Source organism: Odontesthes bonariensis, chromosome 13 (assembly GCF_027942865.1).
Source record: "Odontesthes bonariensis isolate fOdoBon6 chromosome 13, fOdoBon6.hap1, whole genome shotgun sequence".
In the NCBI taxonomy this organism is placed as follows: Eukaryota; Metazoa; Chordata; class Actinopteri; order Atheriniformes; family Atherinopsidae; genus Odontesthes; species Odontesthes bonariensis.
In genome coordinates, this window is record NC_134518.1 from 16855081 (window position 1) to 16879445 (window position 24365).

General features: G+C 42.7%; 1 protein-coding gene across 1 annotated transcript in view; it reads right to left on the minus strand.

The window, feature by feature from the left end:
- abcb7 (ATP-binding cassette, sub-family B (MDR/TAP), member 7) overlaps positions 1–24365 on the minus strand; it is a 25353-nt gene continuing 988 nt past the window's right edge. The window contains exons 2-16 of the mRNA XM_075481197.1: positions 22891–22974; positions 22718–22795; positions 21298–21417; positions 15271–15403; positions 13670–13938; positions 12987–13075; positions 12744–12831; positions 10100–10274; positions 9378–9535; positions 5761–5924; positions 5507–5636; positions 4955–5126; positions 3633–3736; positions 2804–2911; positions 1–1381 (exon numbers count right to left, since the gene is read on the minus strand). Of these exons, the coding sequence (XP_075337312.1) occupies positions 1163–1381; positions 2804–2911; positions 3633–3736; positions 4955–5126; positions 5507–5636; positions 5761–5924; positions 9378–9535; positions 10100–10274; positions 12744–12831; positions 12987–13075; positions 13670–13938; positions 15271–15403; positions 21298–21417; positions 22718–22795; positions 22891–22974 (2091 nt within the window). The 3' untranslated portion in view covers positions 1–1162. The remainder of the gene's footprint in view (positions 1382–2803; positions 2912–3632; positions 3737–4954; positions 5127–5506; positions 5637–5760; positions 5925–9377; positions 9536–10099; positions 10275–12743; positions 12832–12986; positions 13076–13669; positions 13939–15270; positions 15404–21297; positions 21418–22717; positions 22796–22890; positions 22975–24365) is intronic.

Genomic DNA, 24365 nt, shown 5'->3' on the forward strand with positions numbered 1-24365 from the left:
TTTAGTCAAAAACCAACATTTATTTATCTGTCTGAAGCGAACTCGCACATAGTCCAGAATATTATAGGTTTTCCATTATGTGGGTTAAACAGGACACCCAAATATCACCTCTCCCTTCCTGGATACAACAGTGTGGCAATATTCCAAAGCAAATGTTCTTATTGGAGCCAAAAACAGCCCTTTGAGAATAAGAACGTACGTGTACTGTCAGTTTTTACACATTCACGCAACCTTCAAGAGGAAGACTCCACATTTTGGTCATACAATCTAAAAGGCCGTCTTAGCACTGTTAAAACACTTCGAATCACTCAACAGGAGAGGTTCGGAAACCATGGCTGGATGTGTTGGAAAAAATTCATTTGTTGGAAGAACCATTCATGATTCATCCGACCTTCTACATATTATGAGTGTTACTACTTATGGTACTTGTCAGCTTTTTGTATGTCCATGAAAACAAACATCCAAACGCTGTGATTTGTCTCCCATTTGACCTTTTGGGTCAGATCAATGACACAGGCCAGGTGCGTTGTGACTAAACTTTAAGAGGAGCATTTGCTTTGTACGATAGCGTCAAACCAGCCGCAGAACATTTTTTTCTCTTTTAATTCTGGCTTTTAACTGTGATCCCAGATCATAAACTGTGATATGTACACACCTTTTCATAAAATACAAACTATAAGTTCAGTTTATTTAGTGAATAATTTAAAAAATTAAATCAATACAAATTCTGTGTCAACATAAAGGCATATGTACGTCATTACATGTTTCCAGTGCAATGGCAGATGTCACAGAGCCTGATGTCAGAAATAAGGGAGAGAGGACAGCCGTGTTGCCTAACAGATGCCTCAAACACGCATGTGATATACAAGGTCTTATGCTTTGCTTTAGCTGAGACAACTGGCATATAAGCTGTATCTCTGGCCACCAGCCAGTGCTAAATACACTTGCTCCCTGTTCTGCTCCTCCTCCTTCATTTTGGCGAGCAGTGGCCTTTATTCGCATAAGGAGGAGAAGAGATAGTCACACTAATGGGGGTTCGGCTGGAGTGGGTAGTGGGGATGTAACCCCCCCCCCCCCCCCCCCTCCACGATGCCGCAGAGACCAGGGATTCCAGCGTAGGCCATCTGTGAGAGATGAAGAAACATGGCGGTGGCAGCTTCTCTCAACAGGAGCAGTTCCCACAGCCTTTCACGCTGTTTAGGATCTCCTCCTGCAATTTTTTCCTCTCCTCCTCCTTCTGGGACAGCCGCTCGGCCGGTGGCTCGGCTGAGTTCTTGGTGTTGTTCTGGATTCGGCTGTTCTGAGCGTTCCACAGATCTGCATATAAGCTGCCCGGGGTGTTGATGAGGGTGTGGTGGTCGCCTCGCTCTGCCACTTTGCCCTGGCAGAGACGAGAAGAAGAGCAAAGGAGAAAAGATCCGCAGATTAGCACAAACAAAAAGAAAGGAAAAAAAAAAAAAAAAAAAAAGGCTTCACATGAACATAGATTCCTATAGTTAGCTTCTCTTCGTGACGACACAACGCTGACCACACTCTGCGGAGAGTCAGCTCCCCCCCTTGAATCCTTGCCGCCTCCCCAACAACTGTTGCGTTCCTCTCTCAAAAACACCGACTCGCAGACACACGCGCGCAAACACACACGACAAGCACACATCCCTCCTACGCAGTAAAACACAATTGAAGGCCCTCTCGTTCCCCCACCTCCCATGAGCATGCAGAGGTGTTGGCATCATCTTTAGTGCACCCAAGATGAGCATGTGACTGCATCCGCTCGTTATTTTAATGAGCACCCCAGGCAGTCCTCTGCTGGTGACACTAGCAAATGCTACGGCGACATCACACGCAAACTTGCCTCCTCGCCGCTACCCTCTGATCCCTGCCATCTGACTCTGGAAACACGGAACTAAACATGCTCAACTCGCCACAGTTCAAAGGAATCTCTTCTCATTTTATCCTCTCACTCGAGCACTGCTGGAAAATGTCACCTCACCTGTTTTACATGCTATATTAACTCTTACTTTCTAGATAATAACTGCCTTCACTCTTGCCTCTTACGTGCTTTACAGCATCTCCAAGTCCCACCAATTGCATACTGCCGCCTATTTCTATTCAATTGAATGCTTCTGTGACGCACCTTGTAATGATAACACGCAAAAAACATTCCATTCTGCCACAGTTTAAAACAATCGTGGCTGTGTCTACATGTCACCTCCATTCTGATCCAAAGAAATAAATAAATGAAAAAAAAAAAAAAACTGCACAGAAAACCCATTTGAATCTCCATTGAAATACATGCACAGTCTTGGATAAGGCCTCATCAGTGTCTGGGAAGCTGGCCCATACATTATTAGTCACTGAGACAAACAAGACACGCCATCTGACCAAAACAGCCAGTCGAGACTGAATGCTTTAATGAGCCCTTATGGAGAAAATAATACATTGTCTTCTACCGACAGTGTCCTGTTGTTGTTGAAGTTAATGAGAAAAGCTAAACAAAGCATGTTTTCCTCACTTACATCGAGGAAAGGTAACTGGAAATAAATGAGTGGCAAAATAAGGCAACTTGCTAAATTCTTGTTTCTGGCAGACACGGTGCAATGAAGGTTATGGAGAGCGCAGGGCATTGTCCTTCCCTTCAACGCAAATTCATCTAATTGGACCGGCAATTAACACAGTGCATGTTTCCACGTGGAAACTCTCAACCGCGATATCTTTTTCTTTTCATCAGGCTGACATTAGAACTCCAAATGTTAATCAAAGAAGGTAAGTGATGGAGTTGAAAATAGGCGGATGAGCCGCTTACCTCTTGGAGCACTAAAATCTCGTCTGCATCCACGATTGTAGAAAGCCTGTGGGCGATGAACACTGACGTCCTGTCTTTCACCATCTCCTTCATTGAATTCAGGATGTTCTACAAAGAGAAAGGACATAATCACTCGGGAGCCTTGCAAGAGTATGTCCTAATCCCAGATGGAAATAGTTTTCATACTATAATAGCTTGCAATAATAACGGTCTGAGAAAAAAATAAATAAATAAAAAAAAAAGGCATGAATGACAGAATATATATGAAACATATTGCCAAACTCTGAATTGACAGAGAAACTAAGTCAATACAATGTTGCTCAGCAACACCCACCCTCACATGCCTTTCTTTGCATGGTTTACATATGATAATTCAAAAGCATCATTGTGATGAGAGGCAATAGAGAAATATCAATTTAACAACTGCATCTGCTACCCCACTCTTTCTTCTGAAGTTCAGAGAGGCTGTGCTGAACTTTCTCTTCAAATATAACATTTACAAAAACTGCGTGGTACAAGTTTAGCAGGAGATTAAGTAGGAGAAAACAGTGGCAGGTGGCAGGGGAGAGCACGGAGGTGGTTTGTGCATGTGTGGGATGGGGGAGGAGGGAGGGGTGTATGTCACAGCAGGTGTGTGACGCAGGAGTGAGCCGAATTATTGTGTACCTACAGCAGGTGACCGAGTGGGTGTTTGCTCTGCTGAATGTGTGCTCAGACGTGACGAGGTGCCACCCTGCACACGCAGCACTGAGCAGGCATTTCAGGGAACATTTATGCATGCATGCCAGTGTCTGTCAGCGGGAATGTGCTCGTTCACCGTCAGACCAACCTCTTCAGTGATGGAGTCGAGGGACGACGTCGCTTCGTCATACAGGAGGATAGGTGGATTCTTAAGAATTGCGCGGGCGATGGCAACACGCTGCTTCTCCCCCCCTGAAACAGATGACAAGACTGAACATCAGGCTACAGACGAAATGTTTGAAATATGTGTGGTTGCGGCGGGTCTCCGTCTGGCCTTTCCCATCAAATAATCAGCACAAATGAGGGGCCATCACTCAGACAACACAAATGCCACGGGGCTCAGTCTGCTAAAACAGACTTCCATTTAATTGCGAGGAAGAATCAGCAGGGCTCAGAGATTTCTCCCACCGTGCACAACTCGGCTTTTATTACATATGAGCGACGTGTGGCCTCATGAAAGCAAGCGGCTTTCAGTGAGTGTAAACATTGCTGGCGGTGGAGAAGAGCACTGAAGTGAGTTTGGAGGCTCAGAGCTCAGACTGCCCCCTTCTCTGACCCCCCTCCCTCCCTCCACTCCTCTCACACTCTCTGGCAGCTGTCACATATAGCAGCAGTGAAATTAATGAGAAGTTACTCATGTCTTTATTTTGTCCGTTCTCTCACTCGCTCAGTCACTCAGCATAAAGCTGCTGGTAATTGCATCTTGAATGTTGAGTGAAACCGCTCACACTCCGTTTACGTGGGCAATATGAGATGCAGAGCTCCTCGGTACCTAATTCTACAATGTTGTGCTGATCAAATGGGGATGATTTCATTCCACGGCAACACACCATTAAACACCCTCCAACAATAAACTAAAGAAAATCAGAAAAGAATGTCGGTGCCGCAAGAGATCAATCGGTTTTTGAAAAGTGTTTGTAAAACTGCGAGTATGCAGACGCAGTGATGTAATTCGGAGCTTTGTACATTTTTCAAAGGGAGCGGTCCAGCCCTTTTCAAAGCACACAATAATTAGAACTACAGCCTCTGATGTGTAGAAGCTTGCAAAAGTTATTTAGTCACATTAAAAATGTAAAGATTTTGCTATTAGATACCAAAATGCCGAAACAAACTGCATTTTTTTGAAGAAAGGAAAATATTTTCACATCAGACAGTGCTAGTAATGCTTAGTGAATCCAGATATTTAGACAGAGAGGTTGTACTTAACGGGCTTTTCTATGGATCTAATATAAGTCTAACCTTTCATGAAATAACTTGATTAACTGCATGGAAACACTCACTATATGAGACAATCTTTATCAGCCAGTTATTGAGATAATGTTTGTTTTGGAGGGTTTTTTTTTGTCAGCTCTGTCCCCGGCTTATATTGAGAGAGCAAACTCAAGCAGTACAGAAAAATGTGCAGCAAACCTGACAGCTTGAGGCCCCGCTCTCCAACCTGGGTGTCATAGCCATGGGGCATTCTGAGGATGGCGTCATGGAGGCCTGCTAAACGTGCCACTTGGTACACCTCCTCTGGTGTCGCGTTGATGTTCCCATACTGCAGGTTGTAGAAGATGGTGTTGTGGAACAGAACGGCATCCTGACAACAACGCAGTTAGAAAGCAAAATGGGGCTTCAGAGAATGTTTTTATTGCAGAAGAGGGAGAAACAGAGGATGGCAGATGAAAACACCAGGACAGGAGGGAGAAAGAGGAGACGAGCAAATGACTAAAAAATGTTCATGGACCATCTGTTCAGATAAGCCTCTGAGCTCACTGCAATGAAAACCTAATTGAATTCACCTTAGTTCTGAAGCTATTGTTAACAATGAATCTTGTATTATGCTGCGCATTGCATAGAACTGTCTATGAAAAGGTCAAATACATGACATTTACTCTTCTAAGATTATGGTACAGATGCATTCCATTTGTGGTGGAAAGCTGTCCGTGTGAATGAATGAAAATTTTTTTTTTCTCAGACCTGAGGGACGACCCCCAAAGCCTTCCTCAGGCTGTCCAGGCTGACTTCTCGGATATTCTGCCCGGCGATGTAGATGTTCCCCTGCTGGGGCTCGTAGAAGCGGAACAGCAGTCGCATAATGGTGCTCTTCCTGCAAACCAATGTGGAAAGAATAGTCAGCAATGCCGTCAGTGAGCTGCCACACCTGCCCCCCCCCCCCATCCCCGTTCACATGAAAAAGGATGACACACCTGGAACATTCAAAGGCGACCTACCCTGAGCCACTGCCACCAACAACAGCCACCTTCTTCCCAGCAGGCACTTCGAAGGTCACTCCGTTTAAGACTTTCTGACCCTCGAGGTATTCAAAATAGACGTCCTCAAAGCGGATGGTGGCCTCCTGCGGTGCGATTGTTAATGGCGGAGCAAGATTCTTCTCCTAGAGCAGACCATCAAGAGGTTGAGTCAGAAAGGTAGAGAGCACCCACTGCAGAGAAGGCCTGACATTATACAACCTTGTTCAGAGGCAGAATGCCGGAGCATGGAGCCGACATGGACTGCATTAAGCAGAGACTTCACAGCATTATTTGAGAGGTCATTAAAAAAAAAAAGACCATATGAATATCCGCTCTGTCCTTCATGGTTACTGACCGAAGGATCAATAGGCATGAAAACTTTTGGTACATGCTGAACTCTGTGGTGTGCTGAGATACAGCCAAGGTCAGCAGTGAATAAAACACTGTCCTTAGCCAGAGGATGAAAACCTGTTCTGCTCAACGTGCGCACTTGCAACACAGCCACCCACAATCCGCCTCAGTCAATTAATATGAATAACCCACAGACCATTAGTATAAACAGATGATCATAAAACCATAAAACACCCTCCAATGAGGGGAAAAAAAAAAAGAAAAAAAAGGCAAAATTATTTAGCTTTTATTTTGTGGTGCAGTTTCACGTGAAGGGGAGTTTGAAATAATTTTACATCTGCATAATAGGCCAATGTGCTCCACATAAAAAAATAAAAAATAAAGCATTCAGACAATAATGGCCTGCTGGGCAGCACCGTTCCACAGGGAATCACAATGGAGGGGAATATTACTGATGAGCGAAAAGTAACTGGACAGATTCATTTCTGCTCCTGTAATTACAGGCTGCAGAAGGGAATGCTCTCCTTATTGTTCGGCAGCGGGCACATGTTTGCACTTAAGTGCACTCTCATGACGCAAAAGAGAGAGGAAAAAAAAAAAAACTATGACAAATGACACAGGGAAGAAGTTTGAGGCTTATGTATTTAAAGTCCTAATGCTGAGGTATTAACCCATTGACGCCGGATGTTGCGTAGCGCAACATTGTGCCTAACGCCGGTTGTTGCGTTGCGCAACATGGTCCCTAACGCCGGTTGTTGCGTTGCGCAACATGGTCCCTAACGCCGGTTGTTGCGTAGCGCAACATTGTGCCTAACGCCGGTTGTTGCGTTGCGCAACATGGTCCCTAACGCCGGTTGTTGCGTAGCGCAACATTGTTCATTTATCATTATTTTCAAGGCGCATGTAATGCACAATGATTGGTATTTGTTTGGAGAGGATGAGGACGAGGACGAGGAATTTTTTGGCTTTCAAGTAGACTGGCAGTCCGCTGGATTTCGCCCCCGACGTCAACAAAAGTTTACTCGTACACCGGGGCTGAAGGTGCCAATATCTGAAGATGCAAGTCCTTTAGATGTGTTCTCGCATATTTTCACTGATGAAGTTTGGGATATGTTGGTGACACAGACAAACTTATATGCGGATCAGGCGCGCGGCCACACACCACCCAACTCGAAGTGGAGCCCCGTGTCAAAGCAGGAGATGAAATCTTTCATCGGTATCTGCCTAACTTTTGGAATAATCAAACTACTAACTCGCCGGGATTACTGGAGGCAGAGCAAGTGGCTGTATCAGACAAATGTCGCCCGAGTGATGGCACGAGATCGTTTTGACATGATCTGGAGGTAATTATTTATTCTTGCGCTGCATTCTGACGACTTCTCATTCTTATTTGAGTGGCGTTGCCCTTATGTAAAAAAAAAAGAGAGCCCGGTGCGAATTACTGCAGTATAACTATGATGTTTTAGAAGTCGTGTCACTGAAGTATACAGTATAACTGCACAATGCAAGATATATTGCAGTTTCTTTTTATCATTCATTATTATTGCTGATATTATAATTTTGCAATGACGTCTCTATCATGGCCAGAAATGTAGCTGAAGTGGTGCCTACATTTACTACTAATACTAATAATAATAATGATGATAATAATAGTAATGATGATTAGTTATAGTATAGTAATAGTAGTATAATAAATAGCAGCATTGGGTATTATCCTGAATCATGTGTGTGTCTGTGTGTGTGTTTGTGTGTGTATTGACTCATCTTTTTCATTTTTTTTTAATGAAAATGTGTTGGTGTTAATGCTGAATGAACATGACGGAATAAAAGCAGAGAATTTAACCTTTAAAATGCAACTTATTTCATGTCTTTATGTGTTTCAGAGGCTGAGACTATTGAATTGTTCTTAAGTGTTTTCAATTAATTGTTTTTAGTTAAAAAAAACCTCAGGCATTGGGGACCTTTTCTAAAAACTGGCTTAGGCATTGAGCAGCTTTTTTTGCAGGTGCTTTAGGCGCCAATGGGTTAACGAACCAGATCTGTTTGTGGACTTATAATTTATTAAACTGGACTTATAATTAGAACGTTTAAAAATGGTAAATTAATGAATAATTCATTATCGATAACTTGGGCGAATTGCAACCCCAAATAAAGGCTAGCAGAGGTTGGCAGGAACGAGAACTGAAACAATTATTCATTTCATCAAAGGCAGAACAATCAGACACAATAAAAATATTTCTGCTATTTTCCAGGAATGATGGAAAGAATTCAAATTTGCAGCCCTAGCCTTGGAAAACACTAAAGGCTAAAAAAAACAAGAGGTTTTTGTGAACAAAAAACAACCAAACTGAGGCAAAAACCAAGTTAAAAAGTGCCACCTACTCTCCTCTTCCAAGTGACTGGCATTTCACTCACTCTGGCTTAATCAAAAGCAGCACGAGGTGAGGTAGACCGAGTAAAAGGATAGAAAATATAAAAGAGAAGGATAGACTTTTAAATAAGCACATCTATCGAACAGAGAGCCACTAACCCTGACCTCTGCTTTCACACCTTGAAAGTCACCCTTTGTCTCGCTTTTCTTCACTAATTATGATCAGATCTTGGAACAGAAAAAAAAAACCACACAACTTAAATAAGCTAAAAACGACTAGACTCGTTTAACTTAACAGCGAAATAAGTGACTAACTGCAAAACCTCGGCGAAAGTAGTAATTCAGACAAAAATCTGCAAACGTTTCCATGTCAGACAATTTAAAAAATAACGAAGGCCCTCGTTAAAATTACCGCTAGTTTCAACAGTTTAATAACTAAAAAAATAAATAAACAGCGGTTAAACGAGAAGTTCTGGTGGAACCTGTGATCATATCAACATACAGATTGCACTAAAGCAACCAGTAGTGTCAGACACTACAGGCGGTGACAGACGATGAAGCACCTGTGTCACATCAAGCATATAATTACCGTGTTTGACTACAACCCATCATTTTTACACCCCACGTGGACTGGTTCCGTGTTAAAAGTCTTCTACCGCTTCTTTTCCGTTACTGCTGGGTGAAAGGCTTTCTCTTTTCTTTTTTGCATTTATCTTTGCTTTCAGTTGTCAGACTGAACTCCGTGCTCACTTTCCATTATGCATTAAACGCATTTCTTCTGTTCTTTTTAGTGAGAGAAAAAAAAAATAGCACAAAATAATTTTCTGTTTCACTGCCGCGATGTGGAGAAGTTCGTGTCAGGCTGACAAGTTACCTTGATCTTTGGGTCGACGTTGAGCAGGGTGAACAGAGTGTTCATGTCTATGAGGGCCTGTCTGGTCTCTCTGTACACCGTGCCCAAGAAGTTGAGAGGAATGGAGAGCTGGAAGAGCAGGCCATTCACCATCACCAGGTCCCCCACAGTCATGGTGCCTACACGACGGCAACACAACAACTTACAGAGATGCACATAACCTTGCTCAGCGGCAGTGAGTATTTATCTGTGGATGGAAGAGCTAAGAGAATATAAATAAATAACAGCTCAAATGTTTCTTCTTAAATCGCCATGAAAGCAGACAGAGCATCTCCAACCACCTGTGATTTAATTTGATGCATCAAGGCTATTTTTTTTCTCCTATCCATGCCACTTTTTCATGCTTGCTGTGTTTTGCTCTCAATTAGTTTCTATTATCGAGCTCAGTCAGCTTTACTTGTCACATTCATCTTGTCCATTTGATTTAGTTTTGAAGGACTTTTTAAAAAAATAAATAAATAAAAATTTTTACTTTTCTTGTTTGTTTTTTTTTCCCCATTTGATTTTGTCCTATTGTGCTGTTACTGAAACTGGGTAATGAGAATTAACATTCAGGTCCAGCGAGGTACTTTTCATCCTTCCACTCGGATGCTGTTAAATTGCATCTTGAAAGGGTGGTTTTCTGGGAATGTACCTCCAACCCACATTTATACCCCACCACCAAAAAGCTCAAAGTTGCCCACCTGCTGCGATGCCTTTGCTGGTCAGTAACATGATGGCAGTGAGGCCGACGCTGAAGATGGCACTCTGGCCAAAGTTGAGCATGGCAAGCGTCGACGTGGTTTTTAAAGAGGATGATTCATAGGTCTTCAGGAATGCATCGTACCTTTCAGCTTCATACTTCTCGTTGTTGAAGTACTGCAGACGAGATGAGAAATTTGGTGAGTGTGGAGACAAGGGAGCACGGGCTAAGGAGACACGCATGGACTCACAAAAAGGAAGGAAAGGGCAAGTTTAGCGAGAAAGATGGAGAAACGCAAATATGGTTGAGGTTAAAGGTTAAAGAACCATGTAGAGCAGGCTGTGTCAGGCTGATAGACGCTTTAGCTCAGCCTGCCGCGAGGCTGAATTTGTTCTCGGTGACTGCTCTGAGCAAAGTCTGGGGCTCAGTTGGCCTCTAAAGCACTTTTTCATGTCTCTGTATCTTCATCTGCTCCCAACAGATTTTAAAGGACGTGAAGGGCGATGGAACGATCTGAAGCTTTGGCAGAGAAGAGTGACTGTGGTAAAACAACAGTTACCAATATTAGGCAGTTGTAACTGGAAGGAAAGCCCAATCATCACTTGCAAGTAAAACAGGAACCGCTGCACGGTATTCATCACTGGAGCCGACGTCTCTGTATTTACATCTGTAGCAGCTTACACAGGTACTGTCATTACAAACAGGGCACAGGTAGCTCCCTTTCATGTTACACAGCACAAGCAACACTAATTTTGATTAAGACAGCTATCATTACGAGAAAAAAAAAAAAAAAAGACTCACAAATCAGCCTCAAGCACGTCTCTTAAATTCAGAACATAAAACAACTGCATAATCATAACAATTCTCAACCCTGCTGCCAATTACTTAAAACAGTTTCTGTGCTGCTGTTGTTTAGTTTGCATTAATGGTTCCCTGCTTTGGTTAAGTGGGCGATTTAGTTCTCTAGCTAACAGCAGTGGTGCTGTGCAGATACCGACTTGCCACTGATTTGCATGTAAGAAAATGCAGCAAATCGGAGAAAAAGAGAGAGAGAGACAGACAAGCAGCACACGGAGGACAAACCGAAGCAGCGCAAGGCACCGTGTTCAGGTTCCCATCCAACCCTTTGTGAAAGTGGAACGGATTTCTGAGTGGGCGGAGATCTAATTACATATGCACACTCACAGCTCAGAGTGATGCTAAATCCGGCCGCATTGACACAGATGACACAAAATAACCAAAACAACAAGAAAAACAGAACACAAAATAATAAAGTGAAGAAAGTAACATGGTAAAAAGCACACACACATATATATATATATAAATAAATATATATATATAAGCACCTGAAACTTGATGGGAATTATATTTATGTGCGTACAAATAGGTTACCTAGAAAGGGCCTTAAAAAGAGAACAAACATGCAGACTGAAGACAATTATGACAGAGAACATAGGAAGGTGTAAAAGCAGAGTGAAAGCACTCCAGTCCCCAGCTGACATCTGGCTCATAACAATGCCCCAGTGACAGACACCTTTCAGTCTAAACTGTAACTAAAATGCTATTTGGTTCATTAATTAAACCAGCCAAATAGTCCTGAGTGTCTAGTGCTTAATGACTCATTGTTTGTTGTCACAGGAGTGAAATAGAGTGAAACAGGTGGACCACTGACACACACAGAAAGAAGAACAACCAAATGAGGTAAACACATATGAGATATCAATAACAGGGAATTGTGCCTTCAAATGTCTTCCAGCTGAAAAAAAAGAAAAGGGGTCAAGTGATCAATCGACAATTTTGATTTGAGGTTTTCCCCCGAAAATGCTAAAAAGTCTCAATTCTGTCATCTTCATTGTGACGACTTTCTGTTTCTGCTCTGCGATAATATCACATCATTCTTTGAGGGATCTGAGACAGATGACCAGTTGTTGACAGCTTTCTACTTTTTGAAATAAAAATCCCCGATTGTAGACTATTAACATGTGCAAACCTTTTACTGTATGACGATACATTTTATGGCACGAGCTCACTGACTGATAATATTTACTCAAATGTTGCATGATCAAAGTTTGTACTTTGGGTCCAGTTGATACGCAATGAAAAATAATAAAAAAAAAACCTGTTTCCGTTGACTTTAATTGTAATGTACTGGAATTCATTCCTGATCAGACAGGCAACATTTAAACCACATGGAGTATGGTCCAATGTTTCTACCTGCCCCTCATTTATCAATGAGAGTCATATCACTTAGAGTGCATCAATACTTGAAATCTTCCCAAATGCTAAATGACTGTGTAACGAAAAGTTTCGGAAGGTTATCAAGAAAAGAAAAAAAGTGGGTTTACAGTTGAATTACTGGTTTAGAATAACTTGGGAGGGGAAATATGATAACCTAGAGGAGGAACTAGCTACAACAACCATAAATCTAACTGCTGTCAATCGTTTTTGGATTTTAGGTTTCCCTGTAATGAGTCAGAGAGGAAGTTGGAGGCAAATTATAGGGCAAATTCTGACACCGGCAATCGCGCCATTGAAACATGCCTGTTTTTAATAATAAAGAAAAAGACTGGGCAGGAAGAGATAAACTAAAAGGGTGGATCCAGGGAAAGTTTGGGGTCGAAAGAAGGAGCGGGATGGGGGCTCACCTTCACAGTCTCGTAGTTGAGCAGCGAGTCGATGGCTGCGTTGCCAGCTTCATTGTCTGCTTTATTCATCTCTATACGAAAACGAGTCCTGTATGCAGAGACACATGCACAGCGACATGAATGCTTTCATTAGTATGTTTCAGCCAGAGAGTGGCCACCACTGAGGCATTTACCGACGCTGGAAAGAAATGATTATCCGGAGCTGCAGAAACGCAGAGACTGCATGAACATCTCCATTCTTACCTCCACTGAGTAACAAGAATTGTGAAAAGTGTATATGCTGATAAGGTGCCCAAGGCCACTGCTGCAAACTCCCCTCCACACTTGTAATACTGCAGAAGAGAAGAGCAAGAAAGGACACATTTTACATGCTGTAACTCATCAGCTTTGAGATCATTCTGTACATTGAGAGGTTACTGTTGTTGACCATTCCACTGTGAAATAGGGTGTCACAAATGGGCGAGAGACTATGAGACATAATCGTGCTGATTCTTTGGCTGTTTGGGCAATTGAGTCTGCCCTCATTATGGGCAGTCTGACATTATCTTCTAATAGCATGCAGCTATTCGTTCTGTGGTGGCTAAGACGTGAGCCATCCGTTTGGGGCATATTTCACAGGAGGACATTAAGCTGCTACAAAGCTTTGGGATTCATCACGACACAATGGGACATTGTTTTCACCAAAAGTCCGCAAGGATTCATATTCCATTAAGGATGGAAATGAGACAATATCTGAGAAATTAATTTCCAGACAAACTGCTGTGAAGAATGTCAAGGTGATGGAAGGTCCTGAGTTATTAAGAACTGAAACGGCAAAGGAAACGAGATATTAAGCCACACATGTTGTGCTGTGCTTCTAGGGGTAGCTGCAGTAACAGAGATCGCGATCACTATCGGCTTTGCATTTCCTTATTCACGGGACTCACCAAAATTGCACTGACGAGGCCCATCTCGAAGACCGTGGGTCCTAGGTTGAAGACAAGAGCGCTGAGGACAAAAGAGATGCCCCGTGTGCCGCGGTCAATCGCCTTGGACAACGCCCCCGTCTGGCGGCTGAGATGGAAACCCAGGTCCAGGTTGTGCAAGTGGAGAAAGACGTTCTTGGCGATGCGCCGGATGGAGCTCTGGGCCACTTTGCCAAACACAGTGTTCCTCACCTCGTTGAAGAGAGCAGCACACGCTCGTGAGACACCATCTGGGACAGCAAGGGAGACGGAGAGTTTTAGGTTTTTGATGCGATACATCAGACTGAGGCAGCTGAGACGAGGGGGGTTTGAGACTATTTGGCTGCACTGAAGCATAGGCCTGTATGACGAGGCAGGACATGTGTCTCATCTCTGGTCCGCAAACGCTGCAGTGCTACAGCAGCAGCCTCGGTCTGTAATTACAGACCAGAATGCTCTCTTCGAGCTCACTAGTGTTGTTTGAGCAGGCTAAACGTGTTAACACAATACTGGAGGACAGAGTGAGATTGAATGAACAGGCTTGATTTCACAGAGTCTAGTTTTATTTCTAAAGGAAGATAATCAACCTGCAGCAAAACCAAAGTAGTTCAGTTCAATAAAATCAAGGGCCTCGTACTTTAAAAGGAAATTATTTGATCTCACACTGCTCATAGATTGTTGTATAATAACATGGCTGGCACGACCGTCACAAATTGATAAGAGTCTGAGTTGGAATGATGCATGGTGCTCCTGTGGGGAATTTCACTGAGTTGTGTGACTACATGTCTTGTCTGCTGAGACCAAAGTCAGGGTGATAATCGTCCTGTCTGCCGGTCTTCACGGTGCTGTAATGTGGCGTTAAATAGGAATGCTCGTCTAATGAACAACGTGTCCACATCTGACAAGGTAGGATGAGAACTGTGCAGCCTTTACATTCAAATTACACCAGTCACTGCAGGCTCCAAAATTCACATGAACAACATTCCTGTTCAACAAAAAAAAAAAAAAAAAAAAAAAAACACAGGAACAAAAAGAAATGCATTTTTTTTTTTAAGATCTTCCCCAACTTTCCTCTTAAACATGCAACACTGGTGTGAAACACCTAAGTGGGCTCATCAAAATCAGACGCTGCAGGGCTAAGTGCATACTGCATCTGGGCTGTCAGTTTCAGAGTGGGTGTAAGGTTCACAATATTTATTCATGTTTCTATTGCTTTTCATGAGAAGAAAAACTAACCTTTACTGGCCTATTTTGAAAAGAAAAGGAGACAGATGACTGAACCTAGGGAAATTTCCCTGGCCTCTGCACAACGCCGTTTCTTTTTTATCAGCTTCAAAATGTATCCTTTGCCCTGGGAGCACACTGGTATCGTACTGAAAAGTCATCAGTGCTCACAAGAGTGTTGTGAAGATTAAGAGAGGTGAACTCAGCTGCAGAACTAAGCTCATAATGTACATAATGCGAGGTTGCGGAGCAGCATTGATATGAATGTGGTGGGAAAGGTCAGCCTGTTGATAACGGAGTCCCACGGTCCACTCTGATGAGTATGGCACCTGCCGGTGTAATATAAGTCAGGGACTTACAGCCAATCAGCACAGCCGTTGCCATGGTAGCCACAGTGCTTGGCGCGTCATTCAGGTTCAGCATCTGCCCCGACATCTGGTTAAGCTCGTCCACTGCATACTTAAACATGAAGGGCACCGTAACATTGGTGAGCTGGGAAGGAAGAGGGGGAAGGAACATTCGGAGGGGGAAAAAAAAGGGAAACGCTGTTAAAAATTACACAAGGATGTGCTCAATATGCAAGTTTAATCAGCGCATTTGTTTCATATTCAAGGAATGATTCATTTTGATTTCTTTAAAAGAAGCAACTTTTATTCGGTTCGACACGGAAGGGGATACAGAATAGAGTCAGTGATCAAAACTATACAGCCTGTGTTGACTCAAAGTTATAAATCACGTGATAACGTCAACAAAACTGGTGGCAGCAGCTCAGAGGATTTTCACCGTGGATAAGAGATGAGCATTTCAACAGTACGCCATGTGAAACTTTTTACAGACACCACCACACAGGAAAACGTTTAAAGATTAATTGAAGGATTTTTAAGAGAAGACAGTCAGCGATCTCGATCATCCACGTAAATATATGATTTTTGCTTGATCGCATGGGACTTCTGCTATCAGGGCAAACAGAATGTTGTGCCTCTGAAATGAGTCCCGTGTAGCATGAAGCCCCGGGAAAGTTAAAGGGCTGCGGAGACTCGACTGGACTCTGCACCACTGTTCGCTCGGCTGCGACGTGCGCTCTGCTACATGTGCTGTAGACAATGCTGACCGTGTACAGCACAGTTGGAGTCACGTTTTCTCCCCACGGAGTGATCCACTTGAGGTACGCTCGAGATTGCAAACCCCCGTTGAAGAGGCCATTCTATTCTATTACAAATAAAAGGGCTCGCTCCATGAATTTGGCAACATTTAACCGACATGCAAAACAAGCTCTTTCACGATTAATCCATACCTTTGTTCTAATACCAAAATAATCAAAGTGCACATTTCTGTTTGGAACATCAGAGTCACTGCTCGGTCTGCTACATCCCTCTCAGGATCTACTGCAGTCAAACACCTGATATGCCCATCTACACATCCCACAAGAAATTCTCTTGTTAAATTCTCCGTTGTCAACTTCTTCTTTTACACTTTCAATTAACAACCGCATTGTTCATCAGTTACATTGCACTGTGTAAGAAAAAAAAAAAAAAAAAACTGAGAAAACAAAGCTACTTGAAAATTCTATCGTCTTGCAGCGGTCTCGCTCTTCGTGAACATCAATTATTTTAATTTACAGGTGCTAGGCAGATGATTAGAGCAGCCCGTTGCTGCTGATTGGGGACATTGTTTGAGCAGTCAGAGTATTTACAAAGCTTTGAAATTTGGATTACTTTGTCTTTCACAGTGATGACAGCAAACAAGCCATTGCACTGAGAAGCTACTTAGTGTCCGAGACTTGATGAAATGTATCTATTTTTCGAGCCCTTTGTGGTGCGTCTGTGTATGCACACCCCACGTGTAAACAAGATGATTTCACCAGGAGGTACATGGAAAAACCGAAAACACCCATTCAGGTGCTTTTCTAACATAAGCACGGTGTGATGTGTTAGTGTGTGCATGCACGTGTATTCTTCTTGACTGGCTCTGCTAGTGCTGGAGAGGAGGCTGGTACTTCCTGCTAATGGAATTGAAATGGTTATTAGGGCTAATTAAAAGCACAGGGACAGCTGTGTGACTCAGGCAGGGCGGTCCGCTGCACATTAGGACAGACAGAGAACGCTGTATAACACAGCAAAGCATTTTCATTTGAGACCCATTTCATTTCAAGCTGCCCACCTCTTACATGGGGGGGTTGTTCTTTTTTTTGTTTTGTTCTTTTTCTGTCAAATTCTGCACAGTAAGCTATTAACAGCAAAAATTATGTAAAAGTCGGGAATAAAGGAAAAAACCCAACATTAACCTGAATGTAAAAGGCCAGCTATGAGGCAGCAAAGGCCTACATCTCCAGGGCACTTGCTTTATACACGTGAGTATTACACTCAGACAAAAGAGAGCCTCCTCGTCCCCCAAGGAAAAACAATATCTGCCACTTTGCTACCAAGACAACAGAACATGACACAAAAATAGCCTGAGCCTATTATTGTAGAGCCAAAACATGTCCTCAATTTTACCACTAACACATGATAAGGTTGGATTCGCTCTTTTAATCCATTAACAGCCACCACTGGAGATTAAATCGACTCGGTGTCAATCTGTACCTGACAATGTGTCATCCCTTAATAGAGATTCGGTGTCAAGTGGCAGGGAAAAGGCTTCGGGCTATGGAGAATCAGCTTTACCTTATAGTCTGACATACAGACTGGCAGAGGGCTTCATTTGAGGCCATCTTGTCTATAATCATTTATTTGCAATGAAAATGTCACTGATAATGTGGCTTGCAGAGGTGAGATGCACTGGAACCACATAATTATTCAGTTGATTTAAAAACTGCATTTGGCGCAGCTGGTGATTTCAGTTCAAACAGACAAACCGGTGAAATGGAGGTTAACTCCAACCAAGCAGGAAAATAGGAGGCGTAGATTGGATTGTATGCGAGTGTTCCCTGCTCCTTAGCACACACTAGAGGGAGCCGTGCTGGGTGGCAGCAGGACACACTTATTTAGGTGCTTTGAATTTGTGATTGTTTTCCAGGGTGTAAATTAGAGACCATCAACAAAGGAAGAGGAAACACATCAGACACTGATTGATGCATGCCATTAATTATTTAAAAATCTGTTGTAACTAGACATTGTTTTTCAGTTTTTCGCGTGGGTTCCTCCCCGAGTGCAATCACTCGCGCTGTTTGAGCAAAGGGTAGTCGAAACCGAGAGGTTATTTGATTAAGTGAGATGGAATTGCAAATAAAAAATACATTAACAATCAGACCAGAGCTTATGCTGATGCTTTTAAAAAACATCTGACTACAGAGTTTGATTACCGTATCAGACACCATAAGTTGTAGTGGGTCATTTTGAAAGATATTTGCCTCTCAGGTCTACCAGCCGACACGTGCTGCTCACAAAGCAGTGGTTACAGGCAATGGTTGATATTATAACACATTCAGAAACGATGCGCCAACAACAAAAGCAATATAAAGGTGAGGACTTTAAAATGAGCTTAGAAATGACATAGACATGTCATTCTGAAAGTAAAAGTTATGCAAATCAGTTGCATGCTGATGAAATCAGACACCTTAAACAGACCATCCTCGTACCATTTTCAGAACAATAAACTAATAAATTTCAGACTTCAAACTGACCCGTTAACCTATTTTCCGTGTGAGATTTTGCGCCACCGCACACCCATTTAACTGACCCAGCGATTCTGCATCCTTGTTTCACGTGTTGTGTCTTTCTAAAGTGTATCACCTGAGAAGTCTGTGATAGCTTCAGAGATGGTGTGAGGTCGAAGTTTTGATCTTTGAAATGTAATCATATTCCTGCCAATACCAGTCCCCTCTGATTTATCCCTCTTAAAAAACATCAACACATCAAAATGCAAGAATATCTCTGAAATGGTGGAACTGGGAGATGGATGCAGACAGGAGTTCCGATGGTGTCTAACTTGGTGTAGAGGTTACATTCCTTTTCCACAGTAATAAGCCAATGCTGTTGGATGCATACGGACTGCTGTTTAAAGGCAGAGAAAGAAAGAGTATTCCAAAACAAAACAAAAGACGCATATCAAGGACTGCCTTGTTTTTTCTTCATTCCTCTACCCCTTTTAGTTCTCTTTTTTCCTGCTTTGTTCTGCCACCATCCTCTTTGTGTTTTCTACTTTCACAAACAAACAGCGTGATGTCTGTCGGTCCTCTTGGGTGGTGATCGGCCTCGAACTTTATAATGGGATGGAACTTTGCATCAGCAACTCTGAAGCTGATATCGAGTTCAGCACGGTTAACCACATTTTCAATTTTCATACAAAAACGCATACGACGCAACCCAGTATCCATATATCTGTGATAGGCCAACGCTGACACAAATGAATCCACCAAATGCTTAAAATTGAATTAGGTCACCAGCATCCAATTTTAATAGTTCCTGTGTGAGGCATATTTAATGTGACAGCCTAATTAAAAGCTAAGCCTTGCCAACCAAGCATCAAGTTGATTGTTTTGGTGGAATATCAGCGATATGCATCTGAAACTATTTGTCATTAGATTACTGTCACTGAAACAGGAGTGGCAAAACCGTCTGCTACTTGTTGATCACAGCTCTACTAAGATTATGTTGCCTCACACAGAACAAAGCCACCACTACATTTTATTTCTCTGACTTAGTGCTTTGCTCTGCTTCCTTCTACTTTCGCTTGAAGTGCAATGGAGTGCGGGAGGAGCAAAGCTTTATGGCAGGATTTACAAATAGTAACCACTTTGTATGCGCTTAAGACAGGAGCGATTGCAAGAGACAGCACGAAATCCAATAAGATGATTTTGCAGGCATGCAAACTGGTAAGGGGTGAAAAAGGTGACAAGGGTACACGGACACACGGCACGCGCGGAAAAGCGGAAACATGAGACGCATTAAGTTGTAAATTATACAAAATATATATTATGTCCCATTTGCATTAAGTAGAGAACAGCTGTGCAGCATAAAAGATGAATTTATAGGTACAGTAGGCCTATCAATTGCATTTACTGTACTATTATGTGTTTGATATATAACATCACAGGTCTTCAAAAACATTTAACTGTAGTATCATACATTTAATTACATTAAATTTAACGAAAAAGTTAGTCCCATGGTCCTTAAATGGATACTACAAGTATGTAGGATTAAAAGTTTAATTAATTACTGCCCCAAGACAGCCTATGCTTAGTAATAGCCTGAACGATAACTCTCCCGACCACTTTCGCGGTCCGCTGTCATTAAACCATTAAAGTGAACGTTTGGCATGCCGAGCCAAACGAGCTCCACGGGAAAAACTTATATCAGCAATTCACTTGACGTACCGCCAGAGACAAATTTGTATCGACAGCTGGCACTCTAACATGAAAAACATTCTCGCGGCAAGCTTAGTTAAACGGCATTTTTTCATGACAGTGTAAGTTTTGAGACATGCATGCCACGAGCACTACGTAATCCTACATTGTGCCCCTTTTAACTTCGATTGATGGTGCATCATACTGGATGAACACGAGTGCACCTGTAGGCTGTCATCATCAACGGGGGTGTGGGCGAACAGCGAGGGGATGGGGGTCGCACTCTCAAATACGACCTGTGGCAGAGCTCTCCGGACTCTGCATTGATAAACTCACGACGAATGAAACGACCTCCTCAAATGGGCAAATTGTTCCCTTTCCGTGATTATCGGAGGGTATTATGAAGGGGCATACCTCGTTAAAAAGCCAAGTCCGGCGACAATTAAGGTCTCCATTGACGTAGGCTAAAAGTATTAGCAAAGCCCTGAACTTGTGTGGAAGGCGCTAGTTAGCCACTCTACAGTTACCTCGAGTAGCACTAACACAAACAGCGTTCTGTGAGGCGGTGAAATATCGAGGAATTGTAGACTATTTCAAGTCTGTTATCAAGACATTTAGCTGACACTTGTATTAAAGACACTATTAAAAGCACATTAATTGATCTAACGACACAATTCGTTATGAAGACTATTTCAGGACATCAGTCAAATTGTAGCATTTTAGCGTCAAAGTTAACAACTGTAAACATTAATCCCTACCTGTCCTTGTCGCAATTTCCACCGTGTGGGGTCGGGGTGGGGGTGGGGGGGTGGGGGTGAATAGGGGTTCGCCCTCCTCACTTCTGATTGGTGATAGTGCTTCTCTCACACGCCACTCTTGTCAGTCATTTGTTGTCACGAGAAGAGAGCGGCGGTGATAGGTCTAGTGTTGTTTTGAGGTTCACAGTTCCACTCGCTAGTTGACATGCTCACCCCCCCCTCCCCCCCATTTTTTTTTCTCCTCGGATCTACGCGATTCAGAAGAATGACCCATTTTGATTTCAAAACGGCGAATTTCGCCGAAAGGTGGCAAGTTTGCATGCCTGTTTTGTTTTTAAACTTACCTTGGCTCCAGCAAGCAATCCAAGGGAGATGGCAACCCGGGCCCGCAGGTCTGGTCTATCCTTTGGCCACACGTAAGACAGCATTGCGGACAGAATCGTGGTTGAATTCACCTCCTTCAGCTGTGAAGAAGAATAAATAAAACATTTCTTGTTAGATCACTGTGCTTTGATTCTAGGCTGTTCCTGTTAAATGCAGGTAAGAATAGTGAAACAGTAATGCCTTATGTCGACCAATACTGGCAGCTTATACGAATTTTGCACTGAGAGTGACAATCACAGTCGCTTTAAGACGGCGCTGTGTGTAGACACATAAAACATCAAATGTCAACATGAGTCCCCTTGGAGATGGGAGAGCAGCAACAATGGCAGAGTCTCCAGGTGGACTCGGGTATCCAGTCTGACACTACAAGTCCCAGGAGACACCTGGGCTGTCATCCCAGTTGAGGCTGAGAGCTAGCTAGTGCCAGCATGGCTGTTTACCCACGCTCCAGCACACATCTGCCACAGGGACTCTCCGCAGGCCAGAGAATATGCGGTAATTCCTCTAATCCACTCAATATGGTGGCACCATGTTACAGCATTGCTGTATGGCAGCACCTCCAAGCAAATTACAGTGACAGTGTGCCCAACACCTGCTTTCGATCAAATACAATCAAGCAATGTGTGACACTGTGAAAGGAAGACAATGGATTAATACACAACTGAAGGAGCACACCGGTTCATCTTAAATAAAAAAAAGTGAAGCCAAGCATCACTATCTTTTATTTCCCCCATCCACATACTGCAAAATCTAATTCAGACTTGAGAGTTAAGATCCTCTACACTGCAGATTCTAGCCTGTTTAGTTTATACACCTAAACATGTACACTGCATCTTTGTTTTTTAAATTAAGATAAAAAAAAAATAAAAAACAGCGCAGAAATTCTTACCCCTCTCCTTAAATGACGTCACATTTAACCAATTAGATCAAAAGGTTCCTAAAACGACTGGCACTAAACCCAATTTTTACAAGAGACCATTGCTTGGATTCTGGTAATTAGACCGTTAGTCACATGAGCTCAGGTGGGGCATAAGGCATAATGGTTTGACATTAAATACAATAATCAATATAAAAGCCTTCAGAAACCTTCCACAGAAAGTTTAACACACAAAGCAACCTCGAAACACATCGATGGCACCACAGCTGAATAACACAAGCATAGATATGAGTAATCCTCTTATTATACTGACAGACGAGAGGATCAATCAATTAAATGTTAAATCAGCACTGACAATGTTGGATCAGTACTGTCGACAGCCAGTGGATGAACCAGCGTGATTTAAGGCTGCTTCGCTCAGTCTACAAGCTCTCCTTGATTGCTGTGCAGTGCCTGAATGGGTCCTCAAACTTGGCAGGGTGAAACAAAGCAGAGTTGCTCACCACATTTTTTGGATCTGTATTTAGACCTCCACCTGCGTGTCCGTGCCAACATGTCCGTTTGTCTGAAGTTTGCAAATGCTGTGGAAACACGACCAGAACAACAACATTGTTATTTTTCAGTTTAAACGTTGACAGCAGACACTGAGACTCAGCTGTTGATCAAACACACTCACCTTAGTTGCCTCTAAAATCCGACGACTGGCTTCTACTCTGCTCGTGCTCCATGTGCCTGCTCGCAGATGTGGAAGCGAGTGTAACTGAAACACACGAGATAGAGATTAGAGATGAGTTTTGTCTCATCTGTTTCATTCGCTAACGTTTTCACCTTTGAAAATAACTCAACCATATTCAACAGGAGGAAAAGACCAAACTGAACAGCCTATACCTTTGATTCCAATGCAAACAGGCCCTAAACACCTTCTCCTGCGTATTTTTATGAACTGTGACACTCGCTGTTTAGAATGTTACCAGAGCTCAAAGGTCGTGCTACGGTTGGAGATCAGGTGGGCAAAGGTGGAAACAGAGAGGCCGGTTAAGCTTCCCTGAATATTTTGAAAGCAGTATTTGTATGTTAAAATCAACAGAACGTCCTATTTATGCAACATAAAATCAATGTGCGCAATAAACTTTTGTAAGCGAGTGGAAAGCACCCAATTTAAACTCACTCCCGGTTTACGTAGGCTGGATACTACGAGCACACCTACAGGGGCTGTGTGCCGGATGATACAAGATATATTGTGGGTGGTTTAAGAAAGGAACACTGGACTTAGTTTAAACTTACCCTGCGTTGTAGCTACAGTTGTTCTGACACAAATACACATTTTCATTGGAGAAGTGAGTGGGCAAACATTGGATATTTCTGTTTGCTTGAAGACTACGTCAGCACAAACACACCTGCTTCCTGTGATGGCTTTGCCCATCATGTCAACAGAAACTGTATAGCTTTAAAGAAAAGACACATCTGTGGTGACACCGTGGCTTTTCTTACTCATTCCGCAATCCAGAAAAGTACATCTTACATTAAAAGTAAATGTGATCATTTGTTTGCAATCCAGCTGTATTATTGAGGTGTTGCTTTTATTCCAAAATTCTGGAAACCTTTGAACTTTCAACCGCAAAAGGATGTAAAATCATTCGAATTTGATTTACACAAAAGTACTGCGATGGCTTTGGCTTTCTGGCAGAGTGATAAGACGCATTAAAAGCCCACTTGGAGTTCAGTAAAAGCACCTTAAAGCACTGGTCAACCATGACCCTTATGTCCTGATCAAGTCAGGCATTAGTCATTACTTCCAGTAGTGGCAGCAGCATCATCGTACTGTGGGGGTGTTTCTGAGTGACATTAATCAATTGGCTTGTAAAGGTTAGGGGAAATCTGAGTAAAGCAAAGTACAGGAAATCTTTCTTAAAAACCAGTGCATTGAGAACTTTAAATTGGGCCAAAAGGTTCATTTTCAGCAGCAAAATGAAAGTAAACAGACAGCCAAGACATTGTTGGCCTAGCTTAGGGAAAATGTTTCTGAAAGGCCCAGCCTGAAACCAACAGTGCAGCTCTGAAGAAATCTAAAAATAGCTGCCCGCTGATGAACACCATCCAGCAAAGCTTATAGGGATCTGCAAAAGGCAAAAACAAAAAATCCCCAAATCC